This window comes from Odocoileus virginianus, chromosome 16 (genome assembly GCF_023699985.2).
Source record: "Odocoileus virginianus isolate 20LAN1187 ecotype Illinois chromosome 16, Ovbor_1.2, whole genome shotgun sequence".
NCBI lineage: Eukaryota > Metazoa > Chordata > Mammalia > Artiodactyla > Cervidae > Odocoileus > Odocoileus virginianus.
The window spans coordinates 14,947,204-14,970,680 of record NC_069689.1 but is presented as its reverse complement, the minus strand read 5'-3'; the positions used below and the strand labels follow the sequence as shown (position 1 = coordinate 14,970,680).

The 23,477-nt window shown below is 38.4% G+C and overlaps 1 protein-coding gene across 9 annotated transcripts in view; it reads left to right on the top strand.

Moving 5' to 3' along the window:
• The window catches only part of VRK1 (VRK serine/threonine kinase 1), an 86,302-nt gene that overhangs the window by 40,044 nt on the left and 22,781 nt on the right, over positions 1-23,477 (top strand). For all 9 annotated transcript variants that reach the window (XM_020899110.2, XM_020899105.2, XM_020899108.2 and 6 more), the window contains 9 exons: positions 434-598; positions 5,335-5,390; positions 13,133-13,202; positions 14,080-14,167; positions 18,202-18,310; positions 18,430-18,522; positions 20,488-20,620; positions 21,414-21,534; positions 21,831-21,889. In XM_020899110.2, the coding sequence (XP_020754769.2) occupies positions 439-598; positions 5,335-5,390; positions 13,133-13,202; positions 14,080-14,167; positions 18,202-18,310; positions 18,430-18,522; positions 20,488-20,620; positions 21,414-21,534; positions 21,831-21,889 (889 nt within the window). In that variant the 5' untranslated portion in view covers positions 434-438. The remainder of the gene's footprint in view (positions 1-433; positions 599-5,334; positions 5,391-13,132; positions 13,203-14,079; positions 14,168-18,201; positions 18,311-18,429; positions 18,523-20,487; positions 20,621-21,413; positions 21,535-21,830; positions 21,890-23,477) is intronic.

Here is a 23,477-nt window from a genome sequence, read left to right as displayed (position 1 = left end):
CAGATGTTGCAGACTACCTTACAGCTTTTATCAATCTCTTTTCTTTCTGTACTGTATCTGTAATATAGTTTTAAGGAACTATAGAATCCTAAAAACTATTTGTTTTAAATATTTTTCAACTAGTAGATTAAAATAGGTTATTCTTAGAGTTTGAAATCACATACCACCCCATACACTGTTAGCACTAAATAGCATTTTTAGTCATTGATAATTTTATACCACTGGAACTTGAAATATTTTCTTGCAAGTAATTGCATGGATCATGTTTCTTATTGCTTCCTCTTCCAAGTTAAGAGATAAACAGAATTGAGCACTTATTAGTCCTTTATTTAAACTTCGAAGTAAGTATGAATTTGAATAGCATCTTTGCATTGAAAACATTTTCAACACTTCCAGGATTATAATTTTGAGTGTGCTTTGTTTTATATTACAGTGAAAATGCCTCGTGTAAAAGCAGCTCAGGCTGGAAGACAGGGCCCTGCAAAGAGACGTCTTGCAGAACATTTTTCAGCTGGGGAGATAATCACTGATATGACCAAAAAGGAATGGAAACTGGGGTCTCCCGTTGGCCAAGGCGGCTTTGGTTGTATATATCTTGGTGAGTATACCACTACTTCTGATTGTCAGTCCAAAGATTTACAAGTTTTTTATAAACATATTTTCTTAATTGCAGACTTTTATAGGATGCTCCTAATAGTTTACATCAGCATATTATTAGGCAAAAATGCCTCTCTGACATGTGAGTGGAGAAGACGGTTGATTTAATCACAGTAGAAATAGAGGATAAAATATCTCTAACATTGCCACTAGTGAGCATAGGCTTTAGATTTCTTAGATATTCTATATGATGTTAATCTCCTTTGAGACTCAAAGAAAGCCATATCTTTCTTTCTGCACCTCCACCCAGTTAGGATATATTCCCTTTGTTTTAGTGTAATTTGGAGGTTTTTCATATCTTTAATAGGTATGGATATTTCTTCTTTCTGTGCAACCTTAATAGTCATCATGGTAGAATTTACGAGAATGACCTAGAAATTGCATATTAAGTCTGAAATGTGCTATTTAATTAGCACATTATTTAAATTTTAGGGGACCCACTGTGGAACCCTGAGATACTGTAAGTTAGCTAATTTGTTCATTTGAAAAATATTTTACCTGATTGCTTCTAAAGCTGTTTCTCTCAGAATGTTAGTATTGATACAGTGTGTTTAATGATTGCTTTTGATATTTCTCTCTGACTTTTCTATTATATATTCTTACTCTTTCTCTAATCTTTATTTAATTATTAAATTTCTGTATGAGGTTTATAAAATTTTGTTTTTAGTAGTGAACCTTTCTTTTGAGCAATGTCTTCCTCACAATACTAATATTAATACTAGATTAGCATCATGTGAAAACTTGTTAGAAGTGCACACTCTTGGGTCCCACCCCAGACCGACGAATCAGCAGCTGTAGGGAGAAGGTGTAGCCATGTGTTTGAAAAGCCCTGCAGGGGGTGCAGGTAGATGCCTGGGAAAGTTTGAGAATCACTGATGTAGATGAAAGAGCAGCTGTTCTTAGTCAAGAGGGGTCTAACTCAACTAGGACCAATGAGTTGTAGTTGGTCCACTGCAGTCTCTAGATGTATGTTCATGGAACATAATTTGAAAACCCACACTTTACTGTATTTTATAAATACAGTGTCTCTAGATCAGTGGCACCTCTCTTAGGGGAAATAAATTGATTCTTTAGTTTTGTTCAGAACCAAACCCATCCCAGCGATCTAGACTATCTGACTTAAACTTCATAAGTCATGAAAGGTTACTAGATATACTAGCTGGGTCTATATTTTTGACCTTGTAATTTAGAGATGGCAATTCTGTAAGCTCACTCTACTGCAGAATGTGTATACTGAAGACTTCCCATATTAGGCATGGGAACTTGTCTTAAAGCAAGTAAATTCTTCACTTTGTGTTAGTTAAGTTGCTTTTGTAACCTTTGGCAAATTTGCAGCTTGCTTTGCATGTGTGCTAGCTGTTTTATCTATATTGGTATTTCTCATCAGAAAATGCCATCTAATAGTAAATTTAATATCCAATGGTTTGACAGATTTCTGTAATAAAGCTTTCACCTTTTAAAAACTAGATTGATCCGGAAAAGGAGTTTTCTTCAGTATTGTGGCTTTATCTCTCTGTGCCCACTGACATCAAAACAGTCATTTTCAAGATCATCAGCAGTTTCTGCTCACTGATGGTTTTCTGCTAAAAAATTGCTTTTTTGTTTAGATACTCCTACAGTGTTTGATACAGTTTACCTTTCCTCCTCATGAACATTGCTTCCATTGTCTTTCATAATACATACTTTCACCTTTGGTTTTCCTCCTGCCTCTTGATGTGCTAAGTCATCTTTGTAGGCACCTCTGTGCTCTCTAGCTCCTTTTCTCAGCTCACTTTTCCTTCTCTGTAGTCTCTTAGAGTGATCTCATTGAGTCTCTTGGCTTCTGTTGTATCTTTTTGTTGATTTCCATATCTTTTATTAGTAACCAAGGACTTGGTCCCTTGAGTCCAGGCCCATAGCCAGTGACCTACAAGGGATCTCTGTTTGGATGACCCACAGGCATGTCATCAAATTTATATCATCCTTTTCCATCTTTTGATTCTGTCAGGATCAGGAGAGGATAATCTGATTGAATGACACCCCTCAAGCCAGACACTGGAAAGCTTTCTCAAGTGTTATTACACTGATATTCCTGGCGTTTCCTCTGGTGGTGTTGCTTCAGCTGTGAGACTTCTCAGATACATTCATATCTCCCTCTCTTGCTGGTCCTACCTGGGTTCAGGTCATTTTCATGTCTTGTCTGGATTCTCACGGTAGCAGTGAATTTTCTCTGCTCAGCCCTGCCCCCTTGCATCCTGTTATTCACATTGTGGCTTGAGTGATCTACTGTATTTATTACCCTTCTCTGATGGCTCCCCCAGGGACCTCAGGATGAAGTGCCAGACTTTGAGAATGGCATCCCAGACCTTCCACGTAGTCTGGTCCCTATGTTAACTTTTTCCTTCATCCCTTTTATTTCCTCAGAATCTGTCTTTGACTATCATGCTGCCCTTTGCCTCTTGATCTTTGTATGTGATGTTTCTTTTGCTTTATTTGTCCAAAGCAGAACTTAGGGCAAGTGTTATCTGATTATAATGCTCCTCTGTTAACCCTTTCATAGTATATTTCATGTTGCACTGAAATTACTTTTGTTTTTCCCAGAATAAATATGTCCTCCTTGGCAGTTAGACAACTCTTCTATTGTTTCCTGGTACCTGGCATATTTTTCAGTATATGTTGTTTGAATGAATTATCAAACTTCCCTTTTCCCCTTTCCTCATTTGAATCGTGCAGTATTACTGGGATACTATCCTCGTTGTAACACTTTGTGCATTAAATGCTTACTTTAAAAAATGTAACTTTGCTGTGTTGTTAATTCAGCATCTGGGCGGGGTAGTCGTCACAGCAGCACTGTTTCTTAAGGAGCTCAGACTTACTCTTGCCCATTCAGCCGTTTTTATGATTTGGTGTTCCTTCTGGCTTCTGAAGCGTTCCAGCTACGGCCTTTTCACAGTGCTGCTGCTTTCCAGCTGATGGGCGTTTTCTCCGTTTCCTTTGCCTGTCTCTCTCCATCTCTTCAGCTTCTCTTGTGAGAAGGCCTTAGGACCCAGTCCTGGGATTTCTTCTTTCCTCTGTCTACACTCATTCCCTAGGGGCCCTTCCAGTGTCATGACTTTAAATGAATAGCATTTCTGTGTTGATGACTCTCAAATTTCTTTATCCAACTTGGACCACTCTTCTGAACTCAAGACTTGTACGTCAGCTGCCTGTTTAACACCTGCACTTGGATGTTTAATAAGCATCTCAAACTTAAGACACCCCGAAACACCAGCTCCTCCTGCAGTTTTCTGTCATGGCAAGTAGCGACTTCCTCTTTCTGGTTGCTCAGGCCAAAAACCTGGAGTCATCCTGACCTCTCCCCTCTGACCCCCCCCTTACCCTCTGTATCTAATACATCAGCAAATCTTGTTGGCTCTTTAAAAATATGTCCACAGTCCGACCACTTATCACCGCCTCGTGAGCTCCTGCTCTGCTTCACGCTGCCGCCATTCCTCACCCAGAGTATTCTGATAGCTCACTTAGCTCTCTGCTCTGCTCTTAGTGTCCGCCCTCCATTCTCCACAAAGCCACTTGCAGAATTCTTTAGAAAATCAGTCTGAGCTTACCATTTCTCTTCTCAGAACCTTCCAGTGGCTCGCCATCTCATTGATAGCCACAGCTTTGTGTCACCTATCTTTGTATTTCTTCTCGGCTGCTTTTCTGATCTGTACCCTGTTACTTTGCACCACACTTGTTCTCCTCCGGCACATGTAGGCCTTTGCACTGGACTGCCTGGAATGTTCTCCCAGCTTATTTTCATGGCTCCATCCCTCACTGTCTCCAGACCACTGCTTCAGTGACACCCTATCACTGAGGTTCCTCTTACTAACTTGCAACTCTCTGTCTTCCTTTCCTGCTTAATTTTTCTTTCTCTTGTACTTACTGCCATCAAACACACTTTATATTTTAATCATTGTCTGTGTCCAGCTACTGAAATGTTAGCATCATAAAAGTAGAGATTGTTTGCTCCTGTTCATTGCTAAATCTGTTTCTTAGAAACTGGCATGTAATAGGTATCTGGTAAAAAATATGTGTTTAATGAGTATGGGAAACCTTATTTTCCTAATTCAGCATTTAAGGGCAACTCTGCTTCTTATTTGTACAAAATAGTATGACAGCCACATTAAGATTACTCTGGATGGCATTTCAAAGGTCCAGTGCCAGTCTCCTGAACCATTGATCTAGAGAAGTTATGTTTACCCCAAACAAGTGCTTTTTAGAACTTTAGCTCCCTCTCTTCTTACCTTCCTACCTAATGCTACTTCTTAAAAGGATTCCCTAGTTTGTTAAATTTAAGAAATTGTATCAGTTATCATCCTCTTGGGAATGCAGAGCATATATTAGCATATCAAAGACCATGAATACTTTTGAATTAAAGAAATCTTTAACTCAGTTTTCTATACTTAATTGATGATCACATTGAAGATAGCAGCAATTGTAAGTTGCCTTCCAATTTCAGACATGTTAAATTGTGGGAAAAAAGTCTTAAAATTGATGAAATATGCAGTAATGATATCCTGAGACACATATTTGGGAACTGAAATTTATTCCATCAAGAGATTATAGATATACAGATGTAAATATTAATAAAGGGCTAGTAATAGGCTATAATAGTGCTACTTCTTGTTCTGATATTATATATGTCACTTTTTCAAACAGCTGATATGAATTCTTCAAAATCCGTGGGCAGCGATGCACCCTGTGTTGTAAAAGTGGTAAGGAAATGTTTCTAGCTGATTTTTTCTTTTCTGTTGATTTAGTTGTATTTATTTTGTAAAACATTCTTTTAATAACTAGAATTAATTAAACCATAAGGTACTGCCTTTTTAATAATGTTTCATAATTATTAAATGAGACAAAACATAGCTTTATAGTTTTAAATTATTTGAATTCAAAAATTCTCTCCCCTCTGTTTTGAGTTTGAGTGGCAATAGTATTTGTGGAGAAAATGAATGAAAGGCTGGAGGTTTGCAGGTGTGGAATAAAAATATTCAGCTCATTCTTTTTATTTCAGCTATATTTATAATAGACGAGATGCTTTTTTAATATCCTTTTATATACTTTAATGAACTTTATTGTATTTTGTCGTGCATTTACTTCTGAACTTACACTTGGTCAGTTTTTCTTTTCATTTCCCATTATCTTTCCTTCCCCTTTCATTTTAGTAAATACAGTTATTTATTTGTGGTCACTTTGAAACTTCTTTTTGCTACACTGACGTTGAAATTAGTTTGTAATGAGTAAAGGTAGACAATATCTTGTCTAACACAGACATACTCTGAATAGCCAGGTCAATTTATATATTGGCACTAACAAGCATTTTAACTACTATTTGTTAGTAAGTGAGGTTGTGTGCATCTTTTTGCTTACCAACATTTGTAACTCCCCTCTCAAAATTCTTTATTATGTATGAAGAATATGTTTTTGTTAAATAGAAGAGGTAACAGGGTCTGTTATTTGGGCAAATTACCACAAAGTCCCCCAGTGCTGCTTTTTTTCCCTAAAGGCTATAGATTTCTGGAATTAGAATTACCTCAAGGTTTTTTGGTTTGTTTTATTTTACTCTCTTTTTTTAAAAAAAAGAATATATTTGATCCCATTTGAGTTAATAATGCTTTTGGATCTGAACTGCTTTTGTGATTGTATTCACCAGGTTTTTATTCACGTGCAGTTTTTATAAGGAAATAGATATGAAATAAACAATTTGAATCCTTTTTGACAAGTGCATATGCCTGTATAAGCCTACCTCTGTTAAAATACAGAGCATTTCTATCACTCCCAAAAGATTCCTGGTGTCATTTTCTGATCAGTGTGGAAGAAACCACTTGTCTGAGTTTCCTTCCTCCCTGTGGAGTGTTTCTAGAATGTCCTATAAATGTTATTTATGCAGTGCATTCTGTTTTGTCTCTTGATTGCTTGTGCTCAGCATAGTGTTTTAAAGGCTCGGGTATATTGTTGGTATTTCAGTTGTTTGGTCAGTCTTTATGTTGTAGTATTATATGGTAGCCATATTAGAGTTAGTTTCTATTTCCTGTTGATAGACATTTGGATTGTTTCCAGTTTTGGGCTCTTATGAGTAGCCCTTCTGTGAATACTGTGGTCACTGTTTTTCTTGGATCAGTACCTAGAATTACTGGTTTATAGGGAAGGTGCATGTTTAAATTTATAAGAAAGTACTAGCCAGATTTCCAAAGTGGTTGTTACTGTTTTATACAGCCACCAGTAACATGTGAGAATTCCGGCTGCTCTGTGTCCCCTTTAACACTTGAAATTGTCAGGTATGTTGTTGGTTTGTTGTGACCGTGATATCAGAAGTATAGTAGTGTCTTATAGTTTTAGCTTATATTTACTTTCTGACTGGTTTTGAGCACTTTTTCATTATGATTATTGACAATTTATATATTTTCCTTTGTGGAGCCTCTTCAGTCTTTTGTGGTCTACTGGCACTGCCCTCCCCCCTCTTTTTTTAATAACTCAGTTTTGCTTTTTATAATTCAGTGTAAGAGTTATTCTGTATACAAGTCCTTTCTTAAATATATGTGTTGTAAATCTTTTCTCCTAGTTTGTAGTTTGCCTGTTTATTTTGAATACTTTTTCTGCATCTTTTGAGATGAATCATAGGATTTTTTTCTTTTCTTTTGTTAATGTAGCATTTATATTGATTGATATTTGAATAGTAAACTGACTTTGTATTCTTAACATACACTCCAGTCAGTTAGGGTTGTGTTATGCTTTTTGCATAATGCTGAAATTGATGTGCTAATATTGCATTAAGGTTTTTGCATCTTTGTTCAGGAGGGATATCAGTTGTTAATTTTTCCTAGTACTCCTGCAGTGAGAGCGTTTCTCGTATTGTTTGGGTCTGTGTCAGGCTTCCTGACACGCTGAGGCTGAGCTTGGCCTCCCCTCCTGGCCTCACGGCATCCAGGTGTCCTGTCCTAGGGCTCATTTGCTTGTCTCCTGTCCTGTAGAAGTCGCAGTCGTCTACTGCCTGTTTTGTCTGATGTCTGAGAATAGTGATTTTCCTGTGTTTTGTCCAGTGTTCATATTTGTTTATTGTGAGAGGGCTAATTGGATCCCAGCTATTCCGTCATGCCTGTGAGTGGAAGCAATGTGGGTAACTTTAAAGTGGGTGTGATTGGTTTGTGTCCCCTGCCATTTCACTTTTCTTTATGCCTTTTCATTTTGGATTTTTCTTCTTTCTCGTGTATTAAATTCCTTTGAAATACTTAGTTTGCTGCTATATCAGAAGAACAAAAGTTTGTACTATTAAATTGGGTCATTTGCATGGGATTTGCATGGAATATTATTTGCATTTGTCTTTGATATGACAAATTAAAATATTAAAATCTATGGGTAAGATTAGTTTCTTCTTAGAATCTTGAAATAGTTTGCACTGTGGAAAGAAAGCAAGTCCCCTTACGAACTTGTCATAATCAAGAGGTTCAGAAAATGCGATTACCTCTGACCACTTGGCATCTGGTTCACCTGAACGGTTATTTCTGGGTCTTGGAAGAAAGTGCCTGAGCCGTGGCTTGTAGGTGGGGCTGCTGTGTAACCGTGTCTTTTTTTGTTCTGTATAACTTTGGCTTTTTTAAATTATGTTTTATTTTAGACTTCTAATATTCTTCTTCATTATGAGTAGTTCTAAGAATTTTATTTGTTATTCAGTATCTTTTTCGCTTACAGAATTATGAAAGAAAATGGATAGAAACAAGTATTTCCTAACTGCGTAAGGTAGCAAATTACACTTCTGAGTTAAAAGCCATTTGTTATGAGCCCTAGTTAGTACTCTGTGTCTCCTGTCTCCTCATTTAGTTCTACTCCCATTAGCCTATATTAGGTCTTCTCTTTGTAATTAGGACAATAATAAATATTCAGCTGATTTCTCTCTTGCATTTAATATTTCAGTAACATTTTCAATGTCCTGGTTTGTCTGTGATCCTGGAAGAATGCCATAAGCAAAATAATGTTGACTTTTTTTTTTTCTCTCTAAGAGGTGGTTTAGTGACTGCCGTTGGTCGTTTCTTCCCTCACATCTGTCTTTCCTGGACTCCCTTTAAACCCCTGTAGCCCCCGTTCTATATATTTCCATTTGTTTTACAATTTCACTTGCTCATATCCTTCTTATGGCACTACTTGTTTTAGTTTTTTATGTGTTAATTTTAATCTCCCTAACTAGATTTTAAGGACCTTGTTTTAAAGTTTATGTCACCTTTAAATGTCTGTTTTATCCTTTTCAAAAGTTTCTGGCCATAATTGCTTTTACCACCTTGCAGCTTGCTGATTCACCTGTTTCTGCTCTTGTCTGTGCCTTTCAGCATAGGCCTGTCTGTGATTCGTCTTTACTGGTGGTAGGCAGCGCCATAGCTCTGTTCATTACTTACCTGCAATTCTTTTATTCTCATAGAGCTTTGTAGAAGTCAGAATGGTTCATCAGATACAAACATGTGAAATGATTATCACCTCTTTCCAGTATTAAGATCAGAACTGTTTATAAACATTTGCTGTTTAAACATCAGGAGCTATCAAATATCATTTTTTTCAAAGAATAAGTACTGTTCTTTAGGGAAGCTTCATAATTAATTATCAAAAAAAGCAAGATATAAAACTGTAATATAGAGGTAACTTTATAAGATAGCTATATATAGAAAGAAAATATAATATTTCCAAAATTTTCAGAAGTGAATTGATATTTTATCTTTAGAGAAAGAAAAAAGATTATTTAAGAAATAATCAAAGGCAAGTTGATTTTTAATGTGAAATTAGACTTAATAATTTAATAGCACATCAAATCAAACAGTGGTTTCCAGCTCCCGTTACATAAGATGATTGCAGTCTTCAAGTGCAGGGCTGGGTTATTGGTATTTTTAGTAAAGTCTTCTCAAGAAATTCTGTTGTGCATCAAGGTTGAGAGCTGCTGGTGGGGTCTGGCGCCTAGAGCACTGTAGTTCTCTTCAGTGGGATCCTGTGCGCATGCTCCTGCTTACCTTTGCCTGGGGACCCTTTTATTCATGGGGGCACCAGGTTCCCGGTGCTTTTGGTAGGGTTTCCATCTTCATGTGGAAGACTGGTTAGAACATTTGATTAGTGCACTCGCAGTGTTAATGGGTATGCACAGGAGCTCCAAATACTAATCCACGCATTTCTCACATTTGGTCTTGAAGTGAAGTTACGACTCACATATTTAAGATGGATGTTTAGGTATATACTAGGCATAGCCTGTCCTCCTCAGTGGCCGTGTCTGGTTCTGTTTAGGACCTTAATCCTTACTGACTTACGGGGGCAGTCTTGGAGTCATGGTGCTGGGTCACCAGTGATGGTGAACTTGTATTCTCTGCCTCTGGATAACTGAGAGACACTCTCTGTATTTTATTTCAGGAAAGGAAATGTGCAGAGAGAAGTAGTAACTTGGTTTTGTGTCTGTGTTGTTTTTTTTTAAATACGTATTTATTGCATGGGGTCTTAGTTGTGGCCCTCATGCTCTTTTGTTGTGGCAGGCAGGTTTCTCTGTACTTGTGGTGTGTGGGTTTAGTTGCCTTTGGCATGTGGGATCTTAGTTACCTGACCAGGGATTGAACCCACGTCCCCTGCATTGAAAGGTGGATTCTTAACCACTGGACCACCAGGGAAGTCCCTCGTTTTGTGTTTTCTTGTTAGTAGGTTGTATAATGGATTGCTTCCTTCAGTCCCGTCCCCCTCTGTGGTCATGTCAGTGAGCTAGTAGCAGAGCTGGGGGCAGAGGTCAGGCTTTAGGATCTTATATTCTAACAGTTATGTATGTTATAGTCTGTTTCCAGTGTGTACTGAGAGATATCTGTGGTCCGAAGTTCTCTGGAAAGAAGTTGAAGACTGATGTTTAATTTCCAACACTGATGTTATGAGAAGTGACCTGAATTTTCAATTCATATATCATAATTTTTTGGTAGGAAGGAGAAACTTTATACAGCTTCATTTTTAAATGGCAGCCAGTTGCTTTTAGATGGTGCCGTTGAAATATATCACATTTTAATTTTTTTTTCTGTTGTCATCTTCATTTTGACACTTAGAAGTCTTAAAGAAACGTTTAGTGATATTCTAGTTAAAATGTCAGTCCCAATTTCTTTTCTAAATCTTGGCTATTATAGAGTTGGCAAAGTATTTTAGATTTGAAGTATGTTAATAAAATTTTTAGTTATGAGTTAAGGTATTTTCTTCAACAGAAATAGCTAGCTTTGCTGGAGTGCAATGCCAAGGAAGTAGGTCTTTTATTTTGTTATAATGGAATTTTATTGAATTAGAAAAAAGGATGAAATGAGATCAAAGAGTCTTTATTGTAATGGGACTTTCAATATAATAGCTTGATTTATATAGGTTGATTCTTATTATTATAAGTTTAATAAATTATTGCCTGAAGGATAGCTTGAAAATTAAAGTTGATATGACATAGGTTGAAACTGAATAAATCAGAATTTTATACAGATGGTAATAAGCCAGGAATGTGTCTTAGGAAACTCCTTTCAAACCTGAGTTATGAGCTACTCTAAAAGTTAGCCTTTGGAGAGTAACTTCCCAAAATTCCTCTCCTGAATTTCCATTTCTTACACTGAACGTGTTACTCCTGCTGCAGGCCTATTCTCAGCCATGGGCTCTCAGCATTCACAAGTGTCTGTCTAGCTTCCATTGCTGCAAGGGAAGGAAACTACAGGTTATGGCAAAACTTGTAGTTGTGAATCCACAAGGTAGTGATTTGGCACACCTTAGTATATTGGTTAGTTTCTACTTCTTAAGATGTGGTATACAACCCTTGTATACCATTCTCTCCCAAAGCTTGCCTGTAACAAATAAGGCTAGCTTATTTTCCGATTCTGGTCCCAGTGTTATATATGTTGCTCTTTTGCTGTGGAATACTTATTCTTAGTGGCTGCTGCCTGACTCTTTGCATATTGTCTAACCAATCTTCTTGTAAGTACTTTAGGGATTTCTGTTCTTCTGAATAACAGGAAGTCTGAGATATTAAACTGTGTATTTAGAGTAGTTTTGTTTAAACTTTAAGGAACAAAATTAACTTCTCTGACAGTGAGAGTATCTTGAATAAAGAAAAAGTGAACATGTATTAAGTATTAGCATATTTGTGGAAATCTACATATTTCTACAAATTTTTTCTCAGATAAGGTAGTAGACTTCTCTTAGCGCTTCTTCTAATGCTCCGCTGACCCTGAAACTCCAGTTACACAGACATTCTGTCTGAAATAATTTGCTTCCTGAACTTCTCCAAAGGAAAGCAGCCCTAGAATTAGTTTAGAAATATTAGCCTCCTTATTTAAAAATTTGATACTTTTCAAATTTTTTTAGACTCTTAATAATTAAGATAATATCAACATAAACTATCAAACATTAAATAAATACTGATCAATTTTATTAGACAAAATTTACTGTTTAGAAAGTTCACAAAATTATGTTTCCCACTATCCCAGATTTATTTATTTAGGCAAAACTCCCAACAAGCTGATGTTTCTTATTTTTCAAGTACTTTTTTGTGAATATAAGCCTCTTTAGAAATAATTTTAACTGTTCATATCCCTTAAAATATGAAATGAGTATAGTTCACTAACGTTGGTGGAAAACAGTGCTTGTTGAGCCTCATTTCCCTCTGAACTTTAAATTATCATGCGGGGACTAAATTGTAGGGCTCCCTCTTTGAGAATCATAGGAATCAGTGTCAACAAAGGATCTAGTCATGTGGACATGCTTGCTTGCTCTGGGGTTCGAGAACACTTGTCTTTGTGATAAGATTGGTTTCCTGCCAGTTTTGATGTTAGATATAACTGTAATGAGAAACAGGAAAGGAATGGGATTTTTGCCACTAATGGGTTAAATCAGGTGTTGAAATTTTTGTTAAATCTCAGAAATAATCTTGTAGCCCCTTGGTGAAACAGTTAACATGGTTGCTGATCTTTGCTTAAGAGAAAGTTTAATAATGGTTGAAAATAAGGTGAACAATTTTTCTTAAATTTCTGCAAAGATTAAGCTGTATATCTGATTTTGTATAGTTTACCACATGTAGAAATAACCTTGAGAAATACAGGAAATACAAGACTTATAGACTCTTCTGAGAGTATCTGAAACCAAATGTTTTACTTAATCTCAAACATAGTTTATAAACTGAAATATCAAAATCATATTGTTGGAAGAGGGATTCCTAGGTGGCTCAGATGGTAAAGAATCGGCCTACAATGCGGGAAACCCAGGTTCAGTTCCCGGGTTGGGAAGATCCCCTGAAGGAGGGAATGGCTACCCGTACTCTAGTATTCTTGCCTGAAGAACTTCATGGACAGGGGTGCCTAGTGGGGAAATAGTCTATGGAGTCGCAAAGAGTTTGGAAAGAAAATTGATTTATTAGTATTTTTGAAGGTTCATTGAAAATTACTCAGTAATTTTAACTACTGTGTGTACTAATGAACTCTTTTATTTTAAGGAACCCAGTGATAATGGACCTCTTTTTACTGAATTAAAGTTCTACCAGCGAGCTGCCAAACCAGAACAAAGTAAGAAATACAGTACACATGTGTTTGCACTTTTAAAATAGCACTGGTTTTGTTTTTTTGTTTTAAGCCAAGATTAGAGCACTATGGTTTTGTTATTTTTTTACTTTATAGATAGACTGTATTTAAATGAGATTTGTGTGAAAGAATTTTGATCTCTTAATGGATTTGTTATGATAAGATTTCACTTATATTGGTAATACAGAGTTGCTAAATAATATATGATTTAGGACGTAGTGTTAAAAGCTGAGAGTTAGCCCTAATCCATGAGAATGGCTCAGGGATCTCCACATCTGCTTTTGAGTGTTTTCCTAAGTTCTGGAGACCATGACTTGCAGGGTTGCCATCACGGTGCACTAGAACAGGCTGCCAAGGGAGAGGGCAAGATCTCTTCAGCTCCCCTGACCCTGCCTGTCCTCCTGTCCCCTTCCCCTGTTCCATCCCCTCTGCAGATCCAGGGAGTCTCCTGGTAGGCTGGTATTGGGTTTGGGAATCTCTCTAGAGGCTCTGTCTCCCCTCAAGCTTGATTTCCTGACGGAAGACCTTTAGAATGAGGTAAAAAGTAAGACTCTGTGGAAACTAGTAGACACTTAGGTAATTGGAGATATTAATCTTAATTGCAGTACTGTGGTTTGACTTCTTAAAAAAATGTCTTGCAGATTTTTCATTTTAAAGACAACATTTAGGGCAGGATAGCACAATTTTGTAGGTTAAAAAAAATGTTTCAGTTGTAAAGTACTTTCACTTATTGGTTATTATGCACTGTTCACTTATTTTTTTGTGAATTAAGGTGGAATATTACACATTCTGTTCTGGAAGATATAAAAACCTGCTTATGTATAACAAAACTGAAATCACAAGCATGTGTTTTAACTTGTAGTTCAGAAATGGATTCGTACCCATAAACTGAAGTACCTGGGTGTCCCTAAGTACTGGGGGTCTGGTCTACATGACAAAAATGGAAAAAGGTAAAAACATGCGTGTTTTGTTTTTCTCCTTCCATTTTGAGCATTTATTGTTCAGTTTGTTTAGTCAAGAATTATGTACAGAGCACCTGTCTCAGTGCTGCTTGGCCTTCACCTGGGTTGTGTGGAGTGTCTTCTGCCAAGATGAACAAGGTGTTCGCCCTCGTCTGGGGGGCTTGTCCCAAGTGGTAGCAGCTGCCTGGAACCCAGCTGACGAGTAGGAACACAAAGCCAAACGTACCTGCCTTATTTTTTTTCCCTTGATAACGAACAAGCAAAGAGAAAACTTCATGTTGCGTATGTCAAAGGGAGCCCTCGGGCTTCAATATGGCATTTCCTGTTAGAGACATCAGTATAATCTGCCCACCTTGATGAGGTTTCAGTCTAGCTGATGAGAAAAAGCAAATTTGTTTGAAACAACCAGAGGCCAGTTTAAGTGCCAAATTGTGTGATTCTGCCTCGTGTGTGTCTTAGGAATTCAGAGAGGAGAGGACATTGTTGGCAGAGTTGAGTTGGAGGACACCTCCAATGCTTTTGATGCATAATTGGCACTAAAAAACATTTGATCGAATGAATAGAGTGTCATTCAGAAGTGCTGGTAGCTGAGATTTGGAGAGTCGATTTGGTTGGAACTGGGGTGTACTGGTTAGGATGCTCTCAGCCGCAGGTAAAGATAAAACTGACTCAGCTCTCTTTAAGTCACCCATCATGTGCTCAGGTTACTTTACCTTGGCTTTGTTCTCTGTTAATTCTCCATCGTGCAGTCTCACAGTGACTGCCCATTTCTAGACTTAGCATGCAAACAGTCCCCCATGCAAACAGCAGAAAATAGGGTTGCTTCTCGTGAGTTTCAGTTTCCTGGCAGGGAAACCATTCCCAGGGGTCTTGTGGCCGACGTCCCTCCGTGTTCCTTTGTTGGAGTTTTATCAGTGCTCATTCTTAAACCAGCCACTGGCAAGGGTAGGGTGGTCACAGCGATAAGTCGGGGGAAAGGATAGAGAGCCTGAACCCCAGCGGGGCTCCGCCGGACATGACAGAAATCAGAGGAGCTGCTGGTGGGCAGCCAGCACTCTGCATCGGGAAGTTCCGATCCTGGAACCCAGGCACCTCCCAGGGAGCCCGGCAACTCCGGGGAATGGCCAGATAACATTTGTTATAGTTTTGCTGGGACAAGCTTCTGTAGTTTTCATGGAATTTTTTAGAGAAACAGTGTAGAGTGGCCTAGGGGCAGACCCTTGGTTTCACATCTGTGTTTGCCTTAAGATGGTGTGACTGGGTACGCTCCTCCTGTCTGCCTGTGGCACCACATGGGTGAAGCGGAGTAACGCCTCCCCACGTAATAAGAGCATTAAATGTAAAGCTGTCAGAATATGTGTAAGTGTTGGCTTTACTCTCACAGGGGTCTTTAATCTCTCAAATATTAAGAACTGCTGGTTTAGAAAAGCCCTGTAGACAAGGAATAGCATCTCAAGCGGGGAGTGACCTGAACACAGGGGCAGAGTAGGCTTCTGGCCTTTGGGGTGGCCCTGTGGCCATCTTTCTTCAACAAAGAAAGGGTGATTGTACACAGACGAGGAAGAGAAGAAAATGACTTGGAGAAAGAGGGTGAGGCAGGTAATGAAGACACGAAGAAAGGGCTGTTTAGAGCCTGTGTGCGGTAGGTGACTGGAAGCTACTGCAGGTGCAAGGAACAGACACTTTTGAGGTACAGCGGACTTCCCATTGACTCCTGGTGACCTTACCACTGAACCCGTGTCTTCTGTGACAGAGTTGGCTGCACGTATCTTGTAAATGGGAAGGTTCATCACCGTAAGGTAGTGATTTACTTTTTAGGTTGAAGCTTTTAAGAAATAATCATTTTAGTTCTTACAAATGTAAAAAAAAAAACAAAAACAGTAAGACTCCTTCCCACCCTCCTCCCCTGCCAGAAATCCTTACTTCCTCCTGTAACTCATCTGAAGTGATGTGAATATAGTGCTTAGCACAGTGTTAGGCTCGTAAAAATGTTAGCTGCTATGGTTATTAAATCATTTATGCTGATTTATAGGTTGCCATTATTTGCATTGTTTTATTCAAGTCCCCAGGAAAGTGTACATCAGTGGTTTTACTTGAGAGAAGTTACTTGGAAGTACCTTTTCTTTTAGTGCTCAGTGGTAGAAATAATTTTGTGGAAGAACATGGTAGAGATTTCTGTGCAGTGTACAGAATCTTGCTTCATTTGATGTGGATAGTTCAGACATGGTGAGAAGATGGAGGGATTGTTGAGAGTAGTGGTGGGGTGATCTGTGAATAAAAACAGAGCCCCATGTCCTGTGATGTGTTAATAGATCTCCAATGGAATTAAACCACGTGTGCTTCAGCTCCCTTTCAGAGTGTCAGCAGAGGCTGTAGTTTTGTTACCTACGTGTTATTTTATAATAATTGCACAATCACATCACTTATTTGTAAAAAACAAACACATCCATGTGTCCTTGGTTTCCTCCCTCACCTCTCAAAACCTGTTGTACAGAGGAAATCAGGAAGCCAACATTACTGTTCCCTCTTTATTATGTTTGAGGTTGGGGTACTGAAGGTCTTAGAAAAATGAAGGCATTTTGCCACTGACTAATTATATGACTTTGGACAAATAACTTTACCTCTACATATGTTAATTATTTTCTTAAAAGATGTTTAGAAAGACCTCTAATTCTTTTCCAGTTCAAGAGTAGGTAGAATTTTGGGTTTTTTATTTGGTGTATTGCCTTTTAACTGTTAGCTCTTCCTTTCCCTGTAGAATTGTCATACCTTATTTTTATCTTAAAAATCTAGAATATGTAAGTGAGATTTTTGTGCCCTACTTATGTTTATTTATTTTGATATATTTAGTGTGGTGGTCAAAGATGTAGATTCACCACTTCCTAAAGGACAAATTACTAATGATCAGTTTTCTTCTGCTGTAAAGTGGGGCTCATGGGGGGCCTGCCTCATCAGGGTGGTGGGAGGTTTAAATGCACTGACATTAATACATCTAAAGTGCTTAGAATAGGGCCTTTCTCATATTTCAGTAAATGCCAGCTGCTGTTGTTACAGTGATTATTAATCTTATTCCCATTAGAAGATAGCTTAATATATTTTGAGTGTTTGATACATCTTGGTTTTTTATTGATTTATTGAATGGTTTAACTAGACAGCTCAGAATTTGGAAAACTCTATTAAGGTAAAAGTGGTTCACAGAGCAAAAGATGAGCCAGTCACTGCAACGAGGCGATGCTTTTCAGTGCCTTGAAGTGTGCTGTGTACTGGATACACAGTATATGGAAACACACGCATAGTTATTGAATTGTAGAATTGGGTGCTGGGAAAGACCCTAGAAAGTGTGAGGCCCTACTGTCTTCGTTTGACACCTACAGAAATTGGGGCCCAAACAAGAAAAGTGACTCGGCCAAAGTGACAGAGTTGGTTTTGTGGCAAAACTGAAAATCTTTATGTTTTTCTGGGACATTTACTGTTCCCCAAATCTTATCTGTTGAGTACTTGGTATACAATTCTTTTATACCATTTAAGCAGTTTTATTGCATTTAGCTATTATTACAGCATCTCTTGACAGTCTTGAATTTAACAGAATGTTAATATTGCTAAAATGCCCCTTAAAAATAGAGAACAGTCACAGATAGAAAGCTAATATCCAGAAGCATAAATTAACTTTAACTATGACAAAAATCAGTGATATCAGCCTCACTCAGATTATTTATCTTTATTATCTTTACCGTAAAGCATCTGTTGTCTTCTGAGTGTTTTTTCCTTGCATTGAATGCTGTCTCAAGTGACTTGTTGAGACCAGGAGGCCCCTAAGATAAAAGGCAGAATCAGGACAGCTCTTGCAGCTCTTGAGATTTTTCATTGGAGGAACTAGTTTCAGATGTCTTTCTTTCCTTTTGCTTTCTACTTTCTTACTAAACATTGCCTTGAGAAAAATTAGTTTGAAAGGAGAGTGCTTATGGCAAAGTAGGTTTTCCTGAGTTACATTTTGTTCATTGACTTTTCTTGTTTGTCTTTAGTTACAGGTTTATGATAATAGATCGCTTTGGGAGTGACCTTCAGAAAATATATGAAGCAAATGCCAAAAGATTTTCTCGGAAAACTGTCTTGCAGCTAAGCTTAAGAATTGTATGTGAGCTACATTCTTCTCATTTTTAATCCAGTAAAGGCTAGTTGTGTTGACGCTTGGTCCTCTGCTGGTTGGTGTCAGGTACTGCATTAATTTATTGTATATGATGCTTTCATAGCTGGATATTCTGGAATATATTCATGAGCATGAGTATGTACATGGAGATATCAAGGCCTCAAATCTTCTTCTCAGCTACAAGAATCCTGACCAGGTAGCTTTATAACTTTAATTTCTACTGTTTAAAACCTGTTGTTTGAAAACAAATACAGTTGCTGTGAACTTTTGAACCCATGCAGAAGTTTTACTTTTTGAAGTAGATATGGTAATAATAATATTTCTTCTTGACACTTTTATCTAGTTAACATTCTACATTTTTGATGTGATTTGTTGGCACTTTATCAAGTTGGCTATTTTGCCCTAAATAATATTCAGAAGAAGTACTTGTGATACAAAATGAATTTCAAATAGCTGTTTGGGGGTGGGAGCCTAAAATTACATAGTGCATCAATGAATTACGTTTGCCTGTCTGCTTTGTCATTTTTTTTATTTCCTTTGTTCAAGAAATCCATCAAATGTAAGTGTTCTGTTACTTGGAAAATTTGGTCTTTAACATGTTGATTATTGAAATCAATTGGTTTACAGAAATATCTTAGCTGTCTAAATTTGTATAGGGTTTGGAATTCAAATATGCATTTTTTAAGCTTATTACATTCACTTTGTAATTTTCATTTTTTAAGGAAAAGAGAAAAGCTGGTGTTGTTATACCTGTATTTGGCTCAATTTAATTGGAGTTAGAGGGGTTTATAATTTTCTTGAAGCTGACTCCATGATTTTGGTAAGAGTCAGGTTTAGTTGAAGTCATAGTTGGGCCTCTGTATTTAATCCATTTTAGGTATGTCTCACTTCTTAACTTGAGCTTATATAAGAAAGGGATACTTAGGTATTTTAGGTTTGTTAAGTCAACATACTGTACTTATTTCTTCCTTGTCTTAGGCCTGACTTTGACTCCCCCTTGCTCAGCTTCCCCTTTCTCCTTTGGCTCCCCTTTCTTTTCCCATCCTCCCCTTCCCTCTCTCTGTTACGGTGGCTGTAAGGACCTCTGTAGGTTCCCCAGAAGGAAGTTGCTGGTTAGAGCAGGCTAATGGAGCAATCCTAAAGGCAGCCACAGGATTCCCAACCAACTTACTTTATTTGCATTTAGGTTAAAAATAAGCAAGCACACAAACAATACACAGCTAAGAACCTGAATGGTAAGGATTCCGTTAATTGAAGTCGACCAGACTTATATGATAAATAAAAATATAATTTCTTTTTACAGTTGACTGAAACATGCTGCCTTTTGTTCAGGTGGAAATATTTTTGCAGCTTGGTTGTCCTTTGGGCATATGCTTTGGATGGGATAATTTTTTTAGTGTTAGATGTATGTGCTCAATCCAGACTCATATTTTTACTTCACTTCCCTCCTGTGACCAGATGCATACATCTGCGAGACAGTTACCCGGAGTTGGAGATGTAATATGTGGCTCTGGAACAGAGTAAAGCCAAATTTATTAGCTTTGTATGCTAATCAGATGTACATGTACATGCCCATAGATGTGTGTATGCATTATATTAAAATTTAGTTTTAATTATGAAGACTTGACTTTAACATATAATATTTAAATGTACTTAGGAGCCTCATCTAAAAGTTCTTCAGGTCATTGTTATAATCTTGAAACTATTTTTATGAAGTGAGTTGACACTTGATCACCCTACGAGTAAAGAGGAAGAACTAGCACGCGGCGTGTCCGCTGAGTTAGCGCCTGCTCGCAGTGTGGCAGGTGCTCCGCGGCCAGTATTGATGGTCTACTCCGCTCAGCTTCGCTTTTGATGCCATGAGAAAAAGTGTATGATTTATGATCCGTGCTCTAATGGAGGAGACAAGATTATTACGAGTAAAGCGCCTACTTGCGTAAGGGAGTCAGGTGGTATTATCTGCACTGTAGCTACATGGTCATTCAGTGTTTTTCTTTAAATAAACGGCACTGAGGCTTAAGTACCTGGTGGTGTTCGCTTGCTGGACCAGACTTGCGCGGGCTGTGTAGTGTGGCTTGTGGGTGGATCTGCCCTCCGGCGACAGTGTTCTCGTTCTGAGCTTTACAGGCTTTAATCTGTCTTGGTGCTTGGGCGTCTACAGGTGTACTTGGTAGACTATGGCCTTGCTTATCGATACTGCCCGGAAGGCGCTCATAAAGAATACAAAGAAGACCCCAAAAGATGTCACGACGGCACGATTGAATTCACCAGCATCGATGCGCACAACGGTGTGGGTAGGTCGGAGGCAGCTGCGCTGGAGCTGCGGCCCCAGTGCTTTCCGCTGAGCTCAGGCCTGGCTCTTCATCCGCGTCAGGAGATAAGCGGGCGGGTCAGACTGAGGAGGCAGGATCGGGCGGGGAGCAAGGGAGCGCTTAGGCGCCTGCGTCTGAGGAGCAGGGCGCCTGTGTTCTCCCCGTCTTCCCCTCACCCTTCAGAGGTCATGGCGTGTTGGTGGCAGAAGTAGTTTAGTCAGCTGCCGTGAGGCTGCTTTTGCTTTTCTTTAGCTGAATTGGAATGCTAGGGCCTTCCCCCGTAAAGGTCTGTGATTTCTTAGGCAGCTGCGACTTTGTCACCAGTAGACTTACTTTGTCACCCATTCAGCTGGCCTGTTTCTTCAGCCGTCGTTTCTTTATTTTTTTTTTTTTTTTTGCTGTGTCCAACACTGGAGGAGCTAAAACCCCCAGTTCTCTGGGCCTCTTAATAGCTTGTGGCATTTTTAATATCTTCACATTTTCCAAGGGCACTATTAAATGTATCATTGCTTTATAATTTATTTCGTAGACTAGTAGTCTCAGTTTGAAACTGTAGAGTTTTGCCATTTTGGGTTATTAAGTAAATTATTAGCTAGAGGTAAATGAGTTCTTTCGATATTGCCCAGTATTCAGTGCTTTTTTTCAAAATGGAGTCAAGATTGTCTGATGAAAAAGAAGACTTAGAGTTGACTCTTATCTTATTGCTTTAGATGAACCTGAAATTCTGCCCTAAACATCATTTCGCTGTGCTGAATCCTCTTCTTTTGCTTCACAGCCCCGTCAAGACGTGGTGACTTGGAAATCCTTGGTTATTGCATGATCCAGTGGCTTAGTGGCCATCTGCCATGGGAGGATAATTTGAGAGATCCTAATTACGTCAGAGATTCCAAAATTAGGTAAAGGAAAACTTACAGTAAATTATTTTGGGCAAAATGATGAGGCAGATGTTTGGTCAGAACTTCTTCACAAGGACTATAGCTTTAACTGACACTAATGTAGAGATAAGAAAGTACTTCTTTAACAGTAAGATTCCTTGGATTTCTTTTTGCTGAATTTATTTTAGAAGAATGTTCGTAAGTGTATTTGGGATGTAGCACAGTGCTGCTTAATGTGCTATTTACTGGTATTAAGTATTAATGACTTTCCATGGTATCAAGCATCAAACAATGACTTGTTCTTTAATTTTTAACAGATACAGAGAAAATATTGCAAGTTTGATGGACAAATGTTTTCCTGAGAAAAACAAGCCAGGTAAGAAAAGGCTTCTTTAGTGTTCATAAGGATTTTGTTTTCTGAGAGGAAAAACATCCTGAGGTCCGTAGACTGACAACCCTTCATATAAGAGCTTTGGTATTGTTGGGTAACCATCTCACTGGGGCCTGCTCGCGTAGGCCTTTCCACGGGTGGGCCTTAGTGGGTATTCAGTGCTTTCAGTCAAGGAACCAAATTTCATTCAGTAATGCCACTGTTTTCCTAGTTGAGGCTTTATTTTGTGCCTCAGACTCTTCTAGGCACTAGGGATACATCAGTGAACAAAATAAATAAAATCTCCTGTCCTCGTGAAACTCTAGTTGGGAAAGGTAGACAATAAACAGGTGAGTAAATTTCACAGTTTATTGCATGGTTAGTACTGTGGCAAAAACGAAAAACACAGGAAATAGAATTGAAGGGATGGGGTGGATTGTTGCTGTAAATCGGGTGGCCTGGGATGGTCTTCCTGTGGAGGTCTATTTGAGCAGCTGTGGGAAGGAGACAGGGGGTGAGCTCTGGGGAAGAACGTGTCCATGTGGAAGGAACATGAGTGCCTGGTGATGCCTGCTTCTAGGCCATCATGGGCTTTGGCTTTTACTTTGAGCAAGAGCGCGTGAAGTGTGGAGGAAAGGAGGGACGTGAATTGTCTGTCTTTAAAGGAACTCTCTCCAGCTCCTGTCTTGAAGATCGACTGCTAAGGAGGCAAGGCTGGGTGCAAACAGGAGCCAGTTAGGAGCCTCCTGCCATGATCCGAGCAAGGGAAGTAGCAGTGCAGGTGTGAGCAGCGGTCAGTTTGGATATATTTAGAAGTCTTTTCAAGCCTTGGCTCAGTTGTCTCCTTTTCAGGGAGGTCTACCATGAGCTTAAGCTGTTTAAATTTGCAACCTGTCGACCGCATCTGGAAATGGAATGTTACAGCTTTTCCAGATTCGCTCCCTGGAGCCTTCTTCCAGTCACCGGCCTCTGCCTCTGGCCTAATGACTCTCTGCCACGACTTCCAGCATCAAGGGTTTCTCTTTGGACTGTATGGAAATAGAACCACAGAGTGAACAAAGCAGATAATTTCACGAGGGCAGGGATTTTTAATGTTCTAGTTTCTGGTGGCTTGCTTTTTCTTTCATTCAATACTGCATTTGTGAAATTCATTCCCATTCTTACATTTCTTAAATGTTTTTATTTTTTAACTTTATTGAGGAATAACTGACAAATATAATTCTATAATGTGGTGATTTGCTATGTAGGCATACCTCATTTTATAGAGATTCACTATTTACTGCACTTTGCAGATGTGTTTCTTTTTACTAATTGAAGGTTTGTGGCAACCTATGTTGAGTAAATCTGTTGGTGCCGTTTTTTCCAACAGCATTTGCTCACTTCCTGTCTGTGTCAAACATTGTGGTAACTCCTACAATATTTTAAACTTTTTCATTATTATACTTCTTATGGTGATTTGTGATCAGTGATATTATTGCAAAAAATTATGAGTCACTGAAGGCTCAGATAATGGTGGGCACTTTTTAGCAATAAAGTGTTTTTTTAATTAAGGTATGCACATTTTTTTAGACATTGTGTTATTTCACACATACAG